We start from the raw sequence: 15675 nt of genomic DNA, 5'->3' as shown, positions 1-15675 counted from the left end.
TCCCCAGATAAAACCATGCTAAATAAGGCAAGCATGGAGCTATTTCTCACCTTTGAGGCTGTGGCCAGCCTATAGCTGGCTGCTCATGCTGCCCAGTGGCACGCTGGCCCAGTTCAGGCTCTGGGTGCTGCCTGATGCATGAACTGCCCAACACATTCATTTTCCTACAAGTTTTAATGGACCTGTATTGCCCAAAGCTACTGGCTGAGGGCTCCTCACTGCCCCTGCTGTCTAGCACACTAATATTTTGAATCAGAGCATCTGCTGTGGAAGCACTGGACAGCACCCCTGCTCTCTCCACTTGCCAGATGCCAGCAGCAGCCTCCATGGTTGAAAACCCTGCTTTACACCATGGAGCTCTGCTCTTCGTGAGCCAACTGACAGGCAGATGTGTGTCACAGGGGACTCACATCTGCACAGACTGGTCGTGCCTTCCTCCTCTAGGTGAGGAAATAGTCCCATGAAACAATAGTCCTGAGTGACGCAAGCCATGCTTTCCAAATCAACCTCTGGCCTTTGGCCTTTTGGCCCCGCCCTAGCTGCTTTGGCAACCCTGAGCCTGGAGGTGGGAATAGCTCTGCAGACAGTCAGCTCCACAAAGCCTGTCTTTAGTCAGTGATGTTCTTCACAGCTAGTCAGATGCATCCTTTCTTCCTGTCTCTCCGCCACTCCCACTGAAGACACTTAGACACCCATTAAAGACACTGGCTCACACGTGGAGCTCAGAGTACAGCCTGTGGGAACTGAATCTCTCCTAGTGTGGGAGTCTAGAGGTCATACTAAGGTCATCGGGATTGGTGCTCTCTCTTTGGCTGTCAGGGGAGATTCAGACTGAGGTGAGGTGGATGGCGCCACCAAGGCAGGAGAACAGGAAACCACTATAGAGACTCTTTCCCAAATGCTCGCGCTTCGAGGACCCAACGGGCAACTTTTAAGACATGCTATTTCTCTTGGTCTTTCTGTTAGTTAACTTTCTATCACTGTAAGAAAATACCTGGGTTAAGTCACTCTGAAAGAGTCCATAGCTGTGACTTCAGTCCACAATTCATCAGTCATTTGGGGACTTGGGGAGAAGCAATACATGATGGTGACAGAGGTGTGTGGTCCCAGTAGTCAGGAAGCAAAGAGGGAAGGAGAGACAGATAGAAAGACAGTCAGACAGACAGACAGACAGACAGGGAGAAAGGGGGGGGATTGACTGCCTTCAAGGGAGAGCTCCTAATGATATAATTCCCTTTTGTGAGGGCCTGCTGCCTGGTGGCCTCTCTGCCACCCCTCAACAGTACCACAGGCTGGCAATCAAGCCTTTAGCACATAGGCTTTAGAAGACCCTTAAGATCCAATCACGACACTCTCCCAAGGGTTTAGAATTGCTTTCAGAGAGGGCAGTTGATTACAGAAAAACCACATATAATGATATTTGTATAATGTTAACTTTCTGCTGATATTGGCCTTTAATGGTGGGCCTTCAAATTTTGGAAAGGGGAAGTTTATAGGTCATATTGGTGGTGCTTTTCTCTGTGCCTCAGATCTTCATAACATGCAGGGACTCATGATTCTCTGGTAGAAAAGGGTGGTGGTGGTGAAGGTTTCTGGTCCCATTCACCACACTGAAATATAATAGTCAAATATATCACCTGTACAGAACGGTCCCAAACAAAGAAGAAAAGATGGCACCAGCCACTGTCATTGGAGTGCCGGAGGGTTCCGGGAAGAAGGGCTGAAGGGAGTGATTTTCACAGGCTGCGTGGAAGTACCTCAGAATGGTAACTGTCAGCACACCTGTCCTGTGCTGGAGGCTGCCATGAAAGGAACTTGGCACTGGGGAAAAGGTGGGTACTTGAGCCCCCACAACCATCCCAGGCTTCCTCTCTGAGTCTGCTTGCTTCTCTTTTCTACACCTCATAGGCTCCTGGGCAGCTGTGCGGTAAAGCAGTGACATCAGAAGTCTAGCACCCAGCAAGTTCAAAGCCTTCATACTCCTTCTCACCATTATATATATATATATATATATATAATTACTGTTAGAGGATCCCCAGCCACATTCACAGGAATGGTATTTTCTTCTGAGTCACCAGTTATCAATTTAGACACTGTGGTACAATGCCTGCTGCATTAGCATGAGGACCCAGCACACACATATGAGGTGTGCCCAAAAGTGTGCACCTCTAACAGCACTGGAAGGGATCCCTTGGTCTTGCTGGCCAGCCAGTCTAGTTAATTATCAAGCTCCAGGCTCTATGGCAGAGCCTGTCTCTAAAAACAAGATAGAAAGAACACAGGAAGTTATCTGATATCAACCTCTGGCCTCTACATGCACACACAAGTGTGTCGAAACACAACTGCATACACAGGGATGCATTATACACAGATACACACAGACACAGACTACACACAGACACACACAGACACACAAACTAATTGTGTCCAGTAAGAGGAGACATGGGAGAAAGAAAGAGTGTGGTCCCACTGTGTGTACCATGATTCCTAGTATGACCAGTGTCAGAGGTGGGGGAGACATGGGAGAAAGAGTGTGGTCCCACTGTGTGTACCATGATTCCTAGTATGACCAGTGTCAGAGGTGGGGGAGACATGGGAGAAAGAGTGTGGTCCCACTGTGTGTACCATGATTCCTAGTATGACCAGTGTCAGAGGTGGGGGAGACATGGGAGAAAGAGTGTGGTCCCACTGTGTGTACCATGATTCCTAGTATGACCAGTGTCAGAGGTGGGGATCAGGGACCCCCTGGGGATGCTAATGTGCTGAGCGCCTGCCCCCAGTGGTCCACTTCTTCCATCTAGAGCTCGCCTCTTGGAGGTCCAGCGGCTGTCTATCAGCACCACTAGCTGTCTCCCAAGGGGTCAAGCTCTGTCTGTGCCTACAGGAGTGCTTCACTTCCAAACGGAATGGAGGTGATTTGCCCAGGGCCATCAGAGGTCAGGGGATGCACCCTGGTGTCACAGTGCTAGAGTAACAAGCAAAGGAAACAGGAAGAGAGTTCAGATCCCGTAACTGGTGGCTGCTGTCAACCCTTCCCCTCAAAGGCCTCTTTAGATGCCTGGCAATAGTATTTGTTCGATAAACTTCATTAATTCCTTCTTCATGTTAAAATGTACTTAGGTGAGTGGGACTGGGGACCAGAAAATGATAATAGGGACAGTGTGGCAAAAGGGACACTTTCCCCAGTGAACAGCTGGAAGCTCTCTGAGGTCCCGGAATACTGCAGGGAAGGTACAGGGTGGAAGACCGTTTTGTAGGGTTGGTGATTGAATGCACCTCCCCCCCCCCCCCCCGCCTCCCGCCACCCACCCCTTGTTTTAGCCTCTCTGGGCCCCAGCTTCCCGTTCCGACTGAAGAGAACATTGTAGACACATCCACGGGTATTTAGGATGTTAGTCCTGCCCTTAGGTCTACGCCTGTGTGCCTGCTTAACATCAGTCAGCCAGACACTGCCCACGGACTGCTGCTCATTCGCCAGCCTTATTGAGGTCATTGCCAGAGTGGGAAAAGGCAGAGAATTGCTGTTTCATTGTCAAAAAAAAAAAAAAAAAAAAAAATTTGAGGACCTGTGTTAAAAAGTACTTTCTCAACTGGTTTGAAAGGGGAAATCATAGTTCCCTTTTCTTATTCCACTAGCAACCGACAGAGTTCTTTTCTGAATGGTGCTGTGGCAAGCAGACACAAAAAGAAATTGGGAACTCGGCATGCAGAGGAGACAGTGGCCCTGCGTCCTCGAGTGTGTGGGCAGCTCTCCTAGCTGGGAAGGGGTGCAGGACACACTGGTCCCCGCACTTCTTCATGCCTCTCTGTGGGCCTCCAGTCTCCTCTCATCCCTAGGTCTCTCCATCCTACCTCATCCCACCCATTTCCTGCTGCTGTGGTCTGTAGGTCTGGCCTTGCTAGCCAGTGATCAGGCTTTTCCTCAGATCCAGAAAGCTGAGGCCTTCGCTATTACTTTTCTCCTGCTAATCGCCTCCTCACAGGTGAGAGACAAAGGTTATGGGGCCATGTTTGCCCACAACTGCACTCCTCTTCAGAATGATGCTATGGGTACCTGGGAACCCAGAATTCCCTGGAATATGGTTCCAAGCCTCCCTCTAAAGCTGTTCAAGACTTTCCCCCTGGTCTAGCTCCTTAAGGCAAGCTGTGCTGCCTCCCTGAGTCCCAAGGGGGACTGTGAGATAGAGCCAGTGTGCAAGGGGAGGGAGCTAGTGTCATCCCAGGGCAAGTTGAGCCTGGGCCATCCTTCCATAGCAGAGCAGGGGCGTTTGAGACCCGAAGCTGCTCTCTTGGGTGCCAATGAAGGTATGTTCATAAAGTAGGAGGAGAATATTTCAATTTTAGACCTACAGTCTGTGGGCCTATATTTGTTCCTTTTTTTGTTGCTGTTGTTTTTCAAGACAGGGTTTCTCTGTGTGGCTTTGTGCCTTCCTGGAACTCACTCTGTAGCCCAGGCTGGCAAATTCACAGAGATCCATCCGCCTGGCTCTGCCTCCCAAGTGCTGGGATTAAAGGCGTGCGCCACCACTGCCCGGCTTGTTCTTTTTTAAAAGAAATATATTTATGGGGGCCAGAGAGCTGGCTCAGTACTTAAGAACACTTGCTGCTCTTGAAGAGCCTGGGTTCAGTTCCCAGCACCCTTATAGTGACTCACAACCATCCTTTAACTTCAATTCCAATCTGATGAACCAACATGCACCTGGTACACACATATATGCAAGCAAGGCAGCCTGCCTCCACCTTCCCAGTGATGAGATTGTAAACGCACGTAAGCAGTTTAGCAACTGCACTATCTCCCCAGCCCCTAACATCACTTTTAAAAACACTATTGACCTGTGATTTATCTTTTTGCTGAGCTTTGGGGTGGGGGGTGTCCCTTCAGCTTTACACTAAAATGAAATGTCTCATTTACCTGTCCTCAATCTGCCCAGCACCCTTCTCTGTCTTCCTGGAGCAAAGGCCAAGCTGTGTCCCTCATAGGCCATCATCTCATTATGTTGTATGGAGTGCAAACATGCTCATCATGTCATTGTTCTGTGTGGCATGTAAACACCTTCTGCCACTGCCTGCCATGGGCTTTCCTTTGCAGCCCCACTAATTCTTTCCACTCCTCCCCGCCTCGTGTCCTTTGGCAAAGCAGACTGCTGTTCCCACCTCAAGGCGTCTGGGCTGTTGACCCTCTCATGGAGCCTCCTCTCTTCACGCCTCTCCAATATGGAGTCTGATTAGCCTTTGGGGATCACCCTCCACTTACAAGTGGAAGCCATCGCTGTAGTAGCATTTTGACAGCACCTGAGCATTAGACGTGTCTGCAGACCTCTCACCCCTGTCCTCCCCCTGTCAGCTCACCAGAAAACCCCAAGTGCTCTATGGCAGAGCCTGCACTTTACCGTCACCAGGATTGGACAGCAGCTCAATGCCAGCACCAGCCTCTCCCGTCATTCCTTGGTTCCCCATAGACATCTGGCTCACTCCACAGCCTCTGCCTCAGATCTGTCCTCACAGAGAATTCTCTCTCTCTCTCTCTCTCTCTCTCTCTCCATTTGTTGGCTATCCCCATGATGCCTCAGACTTGATTGAAAACAGAGTTCTCTTCTAGACTGGCTTATTTCCCAGGGCCACACAGAACAAACTCCTTGTCGATATCTCTATCCTGCATCTACAGAGCGGCCTGCTCAGTGCCCAAGCATGATGCCCAAGCATGGCATTCTGCCCTCTTCTATCCCATCCCGCATCTTCCTTGTGAGGCTAGGAGGAGAAGTGTGGTTAGAATTCCAGCCTGTCTCACAGACTGCAGTCTGGGCTTTTAATGTCCTCTCCAGGACTCATGTGGAACCTTAGCTGCCACTGTGGACAGTGCTGAGAGGAGGGAGCTCTGAGAGGTTACTTAGGTCCTGAGGGCCCTTCTTCATGAAGGGACATATGCTACCGAGAGACCAGGAGGTAGATGGACTCTCTGAGAGGTGGACAGATAGGGAGATGGGCCATGGCTTGGTAATAAAGGTGGCATGCTTCCAAGATGGCCAGCTTCTTCCTCACCCTCTTGCCTTGAGACAAAAGTCTGGCAGCTTCTGTCTCTCACCAGCAGGCCCCAGCTGATGGATTGGCTAAACAAGTTCAAGGCCTAGTCAGGACATGTGAACAACGGTGTGAGCCAGTCAACCATCCTATTTTCAAATTGACCAACCCTAAAGTAGGGGAGGGAGACTCTTCAGATGCTTCAAAACCCCCAGGTCTTGAGAGGAGACCGGGTTTTCTGCTTCTGAGTCCAGCTCAGAGGGTCTTTTTCTCTGTGTGTCTGCTGTGTGCATCTTTCCTAACCCCAATAAACACCTTCTTATAACTGTTGATTCTGTTGGCAGCGCTTGAGATTTCCCTGCTGCTCCCTGTTGCATTTCAGAGTTCTACCTTTTACTTCTTTAACTGGCAGAGAAAATGAACCCAATCAAGAGCCCTTGACTGTATCATTTCTAGACTGTATCATTTCTAGACTGTATGACGGTTCTCACAGGAGTGGATTGGTCATCACAGGAGTGCATTCCTGATAAAAGCGTGAATCTGGCCTCACTTCCTCTCTCACACAGGTGTCCACTCGTCCTTCCAACATGCTTGATGCTGGAGAAGTGTCTCATCAGATGCTGGCACCATGCTCTTGGACTTCCAGTCTCAAGAATCATGAACCAACTAAACTTATTTTATGTATAAAATACACAGCCACTGGTATTCTCTCACAGCTACAGAAAGAAAGCTAACACATTCAGGAAGAGGTGGCCTCACTGTCCCATACCAGTCTTACCTTAGCCCTTTGTGGACCACAGAGAAAGGAAGACTTGTTTGAATGTTAGATTTGATTTCTTTTCCGTCTGAAAATTAATATGGACCCATAGATCTTCGATGTAAAGTAATATAGTTTCACCATGCTTCAAACCACTATTTTCCAAATTCAAGGCTAGCCCTGACAACTGGAGGGCTGGCCCCAGTGCTTAAGAGGGAAGAAAATAAGAGAAACAGCATTCCACGCCACTGCTCTGTGCTCTGGGTCTTGCCTGTGGCTAGTGTGAATCTTTGGCCATCTTTTCCTTTCAGAGTTTATTTGCTGTGACTTGACAGCAGAGTGTTGGGTGTACACCACCGTATAAGGCCTCTCCCATGCCTGGAACTGTGGCTCTTGTTCCACAGGTGCTACTCGCCCATCACTGAACCCTCAAGACCTCCTCAAATAGCAGATGTAGTCACTCGCCAGTGTTGCCGTGACAGCCATGAACTTGGTAGCTTAAAACAGCAGGCTGTGGTTCTCTCATAGTTCTGGATTCCAGAAGGTAGTAGTGAGCTGTGTTGTCCACTATGGGTCCTTCCAACGGCTTGGAGGCTTCATCCCAGGTCTCTTCCAGCTTCTGGTGACTGCTCACAACCCTTGGCTTGCAGGTGCATCCTGCCTTTGCCCTTTTGTGTCTACACAGCTCTGTCCATGTTTCTTCCCTCTTCTAAGGATATCAGCCGTTGGGTCAAAGTTCATCTTCACCCTGCTCTAACTTGACTGATTACATCTGCAAAGACCTTAGTTCCAAATACATCATCAGTGTCTAGAGTTTGGACTCCTTCATATTTGGGGGAGCCAAATTAACCCACAGTGGTAGATATTGATCCAATCCTTCTACTGTAAATCGTAAACTGAGATTCAAGGTAACTTACCCAGAGATTAACAACATACATGGTACCTAATTATCGGCTTACATCTAGTTATCACTTATTGTGCCTTGCCTGTGGTAGGTACCCTGCTGGGTGCTTCCTTCTCAAGCCTAATCCTCATGTAATCTTCATGCCTACCCAGGTCACTCAGCTAGCAGCAGCAGGTGCGGGACTCGATGTAAAGTCCTGGCCAGGTCACACAGAAGAATGTCTCTGGGAAGGCCCACCCTCCTCACTCCACATCTGTCGCCTCAAGGTGGCACCATTCTCTGCCTGCATGTGAGAATCGTGACTGTAAGTGACTGGAATTATTACTGGAATTGTCCAAGTGCCACAAGTCAGTACAACCGGATGCCTCACGGTGGGTGATGGTTTGATGGGAAACATAAGTGCTTCTCTTCTTTCCAGCAAGGCAAACTGAGGAAGAACCACCCATGAGTAAACCCCATTAAACATCAATGCCACAATTCATGACGTCCCTGTAGGGGGTGCCAGGACCACTTCTCCATTCTAATTGCTGCCTCACTGGGCAAGATCCTAAGCTAGCATGCAGAGGAGGAACCAAGAGCTTGGAATTGCTACAGATGAGCGATTGAAATGATCTCATTCTCCCTCAAAGTGAGAAATGAAAAGGAACATTTCCCAGGAACAACGTTCTTCCTCAATATCAACCCTGACATCACATGGGGAGGTGGCTTAAACAGTCAGGCACTCCCCTGGCCAGCACAGGGGCCGAAGTCCATCCCCACATGGCAATGCTGGGTCAGTGGTGAGCAGTTGTAACTCCAGCTTTGGGAAGGCAGAGACAAGAGGGTCCCTAGAGCTTGCTTCCAAGCCAATGAGAGACCCTGTCTTAAGGGAGGTGGATGGTGCTTGTGAGATTACACCCACGCTGTTCTCTGGCCTCCACAAGCACATCCACATAAAGGCACACACATCTACATGCATGTGTGCATACACATACTCACACAGAGACACACTAAAATAATGTGTGGGACAGTAAGGCATCTCAACAAGTTAAGGCTCTTGCTGATAAGCCTGAGGACCCGAGTTTGATCTCTGGGATCCGTTTGACAGAAGGAAGGAACTGACGCCTGTAAACTATCCACTGACACACACTTGTGCTCACATACTCATGAACACACACACACACACACACACACACACACACACACGCACGCATGCACACACGCACACCCAAGTGTAAACAAATGTAATTTAAGACTTTAAAGTTGTATAAATATACACACATGCCAGTCTTACAAACACAATGACTCTGAGCCCTACATGTAATGGTTGAGGCCCAGTAGGTCCCTCAGCTCAACACAGGGGAATAATGAAGGATCACTTTACCCCATGCCACAAATACCAACCCCATCTCTACCACCCATGGCCTGTGAGAGTCCAGGCAAGTTATTTCTCTCCTCTGAGCCTCAGTTTCCTTACCTGTAAAATGGGAGTGTCAGCATTCACCTTAAATACTGTTGAGTGAGGAAACCACACATGCCTCTCTCACGGTTGATGACAAGGAGAGAATGTGAGCTAAGGACAAGAATGAAACACTGTCTGGAGTTTAATCTTATGTCTCCTGTGCACCCATATTTCTACTTAAAGGGGACCTTGCTTAAATATAAGTGTGAGCAGAGCCCTCCCAGAACCATAAAAGAGAAGACAGTTGGCACAATGTCCAGACATGGCAGGGGTGGAGGGGGACACTCTGTGTTTCAGTCTGCTCAGTATTATCTCACTGAAAGTCAATCTCCTTTCCCTACCCCTGACACAGATGGTGGGGGACACTGGTGGGTGGGGGTGGGGACACCTGTAGCGCTGGCTGCCTGCCTTGGCTGTTTGAGAAGGTCAGCGTGGAGCACATGAGGGCTAGGCAATATGATGCCCAAGTACTATTGAAAAGCAGCCTGAAGATATTCTAGGAGAGACCTGGAACTAAGTCTCCTCAAGTAGGAAGGAGAAGGTATGCAGGAGAGAGAAGGGAAAAACAGGCTTACCCATTCCAGGAAAGTGTGTAACTCTGAGAAGTATTAGGAAAAGAATTTCACCAGTTTCTTGATCCACAGAACTTGGTCATTAGTGTGTACATGCAAAGTGCCCCCACCCACACCCCAGGTTCATGTGTTTGAACACTTGGTCCTTACCTTGGAGGTTTGGGACCTTTGGGGACAGGGTGGCTGGCAAAGGTGTGTCACTGGGGTGGGCCTCTGGAGGTCTAGCCTTGCCTTGGCTCTAGGCTAGCTCTCTGCTTCCTGCGGGCTTCGTGTGATGGAGTCTGGGTCATGTGCTCCTCTGTGACGCCTGCTGTCCCTTCCCTGCCCTCAGAGACTGAAACCACTTGGAACAATGGTTTCCTCCCTTCCATTGGCTCTGCATGTATTTTTTTCACAGGTGGAGAAAAGTCACTCCCATGCATCTTAATGGATGTCACAATTTTAAGGTTGTGACTGAGAGCAGTCTGTGTGCTAAGAATGCTTTTTTTGCTAGGTGTAATGGCATATACCTCTAGTCCCAGCACTCAGGACATAGAGTTGGGAGGCAAGTTCAAAGTCAGCCAGGGCTTCATAGGAAGACGCTGTCTCACAAAACAAAAACCAAACAAATGAAAAAGAATATTTTATCCAAACTTACTTTTTAAAAAATTTCATTCTCTTTCAGATTAAAAAAAAAAAAAAAGTACAGGTGCACGTGACCTAGGCTGGCCTCAGATTTTTTGTTAGCATAGAAAGTCCTAATCTTTGCCTCTACTTTCTAAATGCTGGGATAACAAATGCATGCCACCATGTTCAGCTTTCAGATTCTCTTTTTATACCCATCAAGTTTGACCATGTAGGGCTAGAATGGAGTTATTCCCTTTGGCTCCCTAGATGTAGCATGGACTTTCAAGACTAGCAGGAACAGAGAGCAAAGGAGCTGAATGTATGCTTCTGAAACAGTGCCACCTAGAGGCAACTTCTCCAAATGACAGCTCACTAGGACCTTGGTGGGAGGCCGAAACAGTCATCTAGAAATGAACAGGAGGGCAGAGTGGGCATGCATTCCACGCAAACCATGGAATAAATGAAACAGGAGACTGACACAATCACAAAATAACATTCCAAAGGAGTCTTTTTCTTGAAGGAACAAAAGCTTGGCCAAACAGAATTCTCGTTACACTTTGTTCCCTTATGGGGCCAATCCATTTCACAAGCAACTTTGAAGGAAGAGGAACCAGTGCTTCACCTTGTCAGTTACAGTTCCTAAAAAAATAGGTACTGTGTTTAGCTAAAAACAGCTGTCCCACTACAACTCAATGTAAAAAGAATTCTTTAAAGACAACCAGGAGCAGCAAAACAAAACAAAACAAAACAAAAAGTCAAACATTTGTAAACAAAATCTTAGCAACAAACTTAATGCTTAGTAACAAAACTTCCATACTCCTTGAGAACATGAAATATATACAAGAGGGGAAATTTGAGTCATCTTTTTCTTACTTTAAAATACTTAGTATCTGAAACAATGTTACCAGGAGCAGACACAACTGATGCAATTTGGTATCATCATAAAGTGCTTTGAACAAACAAAAGCTTCAGGGCCGTCATGTCTCTGCAGAGGGCAACCTCTCCAAATGTTGTCTCCGGGCTGTGATCCTGGCACAGCGGGGGCATCTCGAAGACTGGAAACACTGTTTGTGAAAGCAAGCCCTGCACCCTGCAAGCAAGGGGACCAGTCGTCAGCAAATGGGCTTCCTAATTTCTCACACACATATGGACGCTTGTTCCCATCAGGGGAGAAGAGGGGGTCCAGAACACAGGGTCTTACAAAAAAAAAATGTCAAAACTCTCAGAACTGCCAGTTACTCAACTACTCTTGACCATGAGGCTAAGAAGCCTGGTGGATGTAGCTGATGCCACACACCTCCAGATCAGCCCGGGCACTAGTGGCAGCTCCCCAAGTCTTAACTTGGTGGCCAATGGCTCTTGCAAGGTGACATTGATTCTCTTGAAATGTCTCTAAATGGACAGAGCTGCCTCATTCAAAGTCAAGCTCTTTTCTTAGCAGCAGCCTGTATTCAGTGACGAGTTGCTGTGGAGTTTGAAGACCCCATCAACTCTGTGAGTTGGAACAATGCTGAAATGCTACATCCTCTGCTACCCAGAGCTCTGTGAGATGGCCCAGGGCTTCTTGTAGCCCACCACTATTCAATATTTCCCATGTCCAGGTCTGCTACTTTTGCAGCCCCATGGGCCTGGAGATTCCAGGTTCAATTCTCTTTTCTGAGGACCCTATCCTGCAAGACTAGAGAACCCCAAAAAAAGAGACCATGTTCACATAAAAGATGAAGGCAGGGTTCCCCACCAAAATCCCTCCCATGCGACAGAATTTAGAGAGCATGGGTTCCCTGGACAGCCCATCTGTAAAGAGACAAATAATTGGACCTAGTTTGTAGCTCAGGTCAAGTATTTGCCACATAAACATGAGGACCTGAGTTCAATCCCCCAGAGCCCATGTACAAAGTTGGATGTGGTAGCACATGTCTGAAACTCAGTGTTGAGAGACCAGAGACAGGAGGGTTGCAGGGACTCTGGGCCAGCCTAGCATAACTGGAGAGCCTAGGCTAGTGGTAGGCCCTGTCTCAAAAAATAAAGACGGATTGTGCCTGAAAAATGACACCCAAGGTTGACTTCTGGCCTCCACACACATGCAAATACACTGGCTGACATACATGAATGCACATATGCATGCATGCATGCATGCATGCATGCATGCGCACACCCCCACACCTCCCCCCCACCCCCCCCCCCCCACACACACACGAGTCACACAAAAGCCAGTAGCAATTGTTTTAGGCCTTGAGAGCCATTTGGTCTCTGTGCTGGTTTGAATAGGTATGGCTCCCATAGACTCATGTGTGTGAATGCGTGGCCCATAGGGAGTGGCACTACTAGGAGGTATGGGCTTGTCAGAAGGGTTGTAGGCTTGTTGGAGGAAGTGTGTCACTCTGGGGGGTGGGCTTTGAGGTCTCCTGTACTCAAACTATGCCTAGTATGGCACACAGACTCCTTCTCCTGCCTATGGGTAAAGATATAGAACTCTCAGCTCCTTCTCCAGCACCATGTCTGCCTGTACGTTGCCATGCTTCCCTCTGTAATGACAATGGACTAAACCTCTGAACCTGTAAGCCAGCCCCGATGAAATGTTTTCCTTTATAAGAGTTGCTGCGGTCATGGTGTCTCTTCACCGCAGTAGGAACCGTAACTAAGACAGTCTCCGGAACAGCAGGTCCACTCCACCACTATGGCTTAAACACAGAGATAACCATTCAGTGCTGGTTGGAACTGTGATCTAGTTAAAACCGGTGGTGACAACAGGTCAAACTGGGACCATCCTCTTCATCCAACACCCCAAGAAATAGCATTCTTTATCCCTGTCCTGTAAAATATGCCTCGCTGTGAGCCCCAAACTCTACTGCCTCCAATCCACCCCCAAGTACATACTGCATCACTGCACTTTACAGAGACAACTGTCCTTATGTGACTGAGGCATCGTTCAGTTGAAGTTAGCATTGTGATTTAGCTACTCTGCAGTTAAGTTAAGCGATTATGAAGCTGACGTTATGAATGTAATTGAAATACCTGAACATCTTGTGCAGGTCATGGTCTGAAACGGGAAGATGACAGTCGTGCTCTGGCAAAACTCACAAATGAAGCCCTTCCCCTGGCACAGCTGCAAAAGAAGGCACCTAAGGTCACCAGGTGATGCTGCTTCTGGTGCTTACACAGAACAGTAGAGGCATTGACTTTTCAGTGTCTATGATTTTAGCCCCTAGAAGAACAGAATCAGAACAACAACAACAAAAACAACAACAACCCACATTCCATAGGACTGCTTCAGGGCAGAATGGGCTCTCACAGAGGATGGCCATTCAAACACAGAAGCTATAGGGTCCCATCTTGCATCCCAACAGGGTGACTTTGGTTAGCTAATGCAGGGCTATGATTCAATGCTCTGCCTGCTCAGGGCTGTGAAAGTTAAGTGATTAAGAGTCAAGTGAGAAACATCTCCCTCCCCAGATCCTGGCACTGGGAAGGGAACCTGTCCCAAGTGATCCCTCACCTCACAGCTGGCCACATGGGCAAGAGAAGATTTCAGGATGTCCTTAAGCAAGGGTGCCAACAGTCCTTTCTTGGTCCTGAGGAGGTCTTCCATGGAGAACAGATGGCATTCGTCAGTCAAATGGCTGGGAACCTGCTCAAACTCCTTCAGGACACTGCAGGAAAACAAACAGTTCCTGAGTCACCTACACTTTTTTCTACTAAAAAGCTCTCTTGGGGCTGGGAGCGATAGCTCAGCCATTAAAATGCTTTCTTTGCAAGAAGAGGACCAGAGTCCAGATCTCCAGCACCTACACAGAAAACTGGGCACTGTAGTTCATGTCTATAATCCCAGTGATGCAGAGGCAGAGATGGGGGCGATCCCCAGAGCTCACTGGCACTTGCCAATTGGTGAGTGAGTTCCAGGCCAAGTGAAAGACTAAGACTATGTCTCACAAAATAAGGGGGAGAGCTATTGACAAGACACCCAACATCAGCCTATGGGCTCCACATGAACACAAACACGTGTGCACACGCATGCACAGGAACACACATAAAAATCTCTATCTGTGAATTCATGTCTCAACCTTTAGATAATGTGTCTGTGATGTAAATTTAACTACTATCATATTATCAAACACCTATGTTTCTATGTTATTTCTTATTTTAAATTTATATCTTAACTAAATTTCTTCAATCTCTGTAAGAACATCCCTAGGGTAAGCTTTGAGAAGTAGTTTCTGGAAGTCATGATCTCACTCAGAGTGGCATTCATCCTGCTTCTACCTGAGGGAGATTTAGTAGGCCATGGGAATCCTCACAGCAGCACTACTCACAAGAGACATGAGCAGCCCCTACCCCTTGGTGGACAGATTCAAAAGTTAATATATACACAGAGCCAACTGTTATTCAGTCTTCAAAAGGGAGGGAATTCTGACACATGCTGCTATGTGGATGGACCTGGAGAACATTTTAAGTAAAATAATCCAGTGATAAAAAGACACATGCTCTATGATCCACATACATGAGGTACCCAGGGTGGTCAGATTCGGTGGATTGCCAGGAGCTGGGATACAAAAGGAAGGAAAGGGACAGAAGAATGGTTATGGAGATTGGATTTTGCAAGAGGCAAAGTTCTGCAGCTGGACAGTGGTGGTGGCAACACAGTGGAAATGCCCTCAATGTCCATGAACTGTGCATTTAAAATGGGTGGGAAGACAAAACTCCGTTACATGCATTCATCACAATCTATTGTGTTTATTATATTCACATTATATTTATACTCTAGCCGCTGGCTGAGGTATTTGCTTTTATCCTTGTCCTGTTTTCTGTTTGTTTGTTGTGTTGTTTTTTTTAAATTCACTTTTTTTTATTTCCTTAGTGCTGGGGGTCAAGAACTAAAGGTTCTAAGAAGGTGGAATTCCTGGGGGAACAAGGACCAGGAAGCGTCTGTGAGGTAGGAGTGTAGAGTGCTCCAGCTGGGAATCATACCTGTCAGCAAACCTGCAAGTCTTCAACAGCTTCTTGATATGAAACAGTTGCTCCTGGATGTCCTAAGGCAAGAAGCCAACCAGAGGGAATGAGATGAGTGGCCACTGGCGATGTGCACGGCAAACCTTATAGTTATTGGAAATAACAGGCTGGCAAGCAAAATCATCTTTCAAGCAAATGGCCCCTTCAGCAAGGGCTCAAACTGAATTCTTGGATCCACAAGTCCTGAATGGACACAGGTTTTGTGGAGCCTTAGAAGAACCCACACAAGTGGGAGACCATTCACTCTACAGTCTATCTGCCTTGTGGAGGGTCTGGAGACACTCTGAAACCAGAATGACATATAGAATATTATTTTAAGGTGTGTTACTTTTGTTTAGTTTACATTTGTTTAACTCTGTGAAGCTGTGTT

The 15675-nt window shown here is 47.6% G+C and overlaps 1 protein-coding gene across 2 annotated transcripts in view; it reads right to left on the bottom strand.

Annotated features, from left to right (window-relative positions):
- Positions 1 to 10762: 10762 nt before the first annotated feature.
- The window catches only part of Rubcnl (rubicon like autophagy enhancer), a 41088-nt gene continuing 36175 nt past the window's right edge, over positions 10763 to 15675 (bottom strand). For both annotated transcript variants that reach the window (XM_036199399.1, XM_036199400.1), the window contains 4 exons: positions 15264 to 15325; positions 13795 to 13948; positions 13314 to 13404; positions 10763 to 11388 (listed from right to left, as the gene is read on the bottom strand). In XM_036199399.1, coding sequence (XP_036055292.1) covers positions 11276 to 11388; positions 13314 to 13404; positions 13795 to 13948; positions 15264 to 15325 — 420 coding nt within the window. In that variant the 3' untranslated portion in view covers positions 10763 to 11275. The remainder of the gene's footprint in view (positions 11389 to 13313; positions 13405 to 13794; positions 13949 to 15263; positions 15326 to 15675) is intronic.

The sequence above is a fragment of the Onychomys torridus genome, chromosome 9 (assembly GCF_903995425.1).
Source record: "Onychomys torridus chromosome 9, mOncTor1.1, whole genome shotgun sequence".
In the NCBI taxonomy this organism is placed as follows: domain Eukaryota; kingdom Metazoa; phylum Chordata; class Mammalia; order Rodentia; family Cricetidae; genus Onychomys; species Onychomys torridus.
The sequence above is the reverse complement of the archived record's forward strand: the minus strand, read 5'-3'. Positions and strand labels throughout refer to the sequence as shown.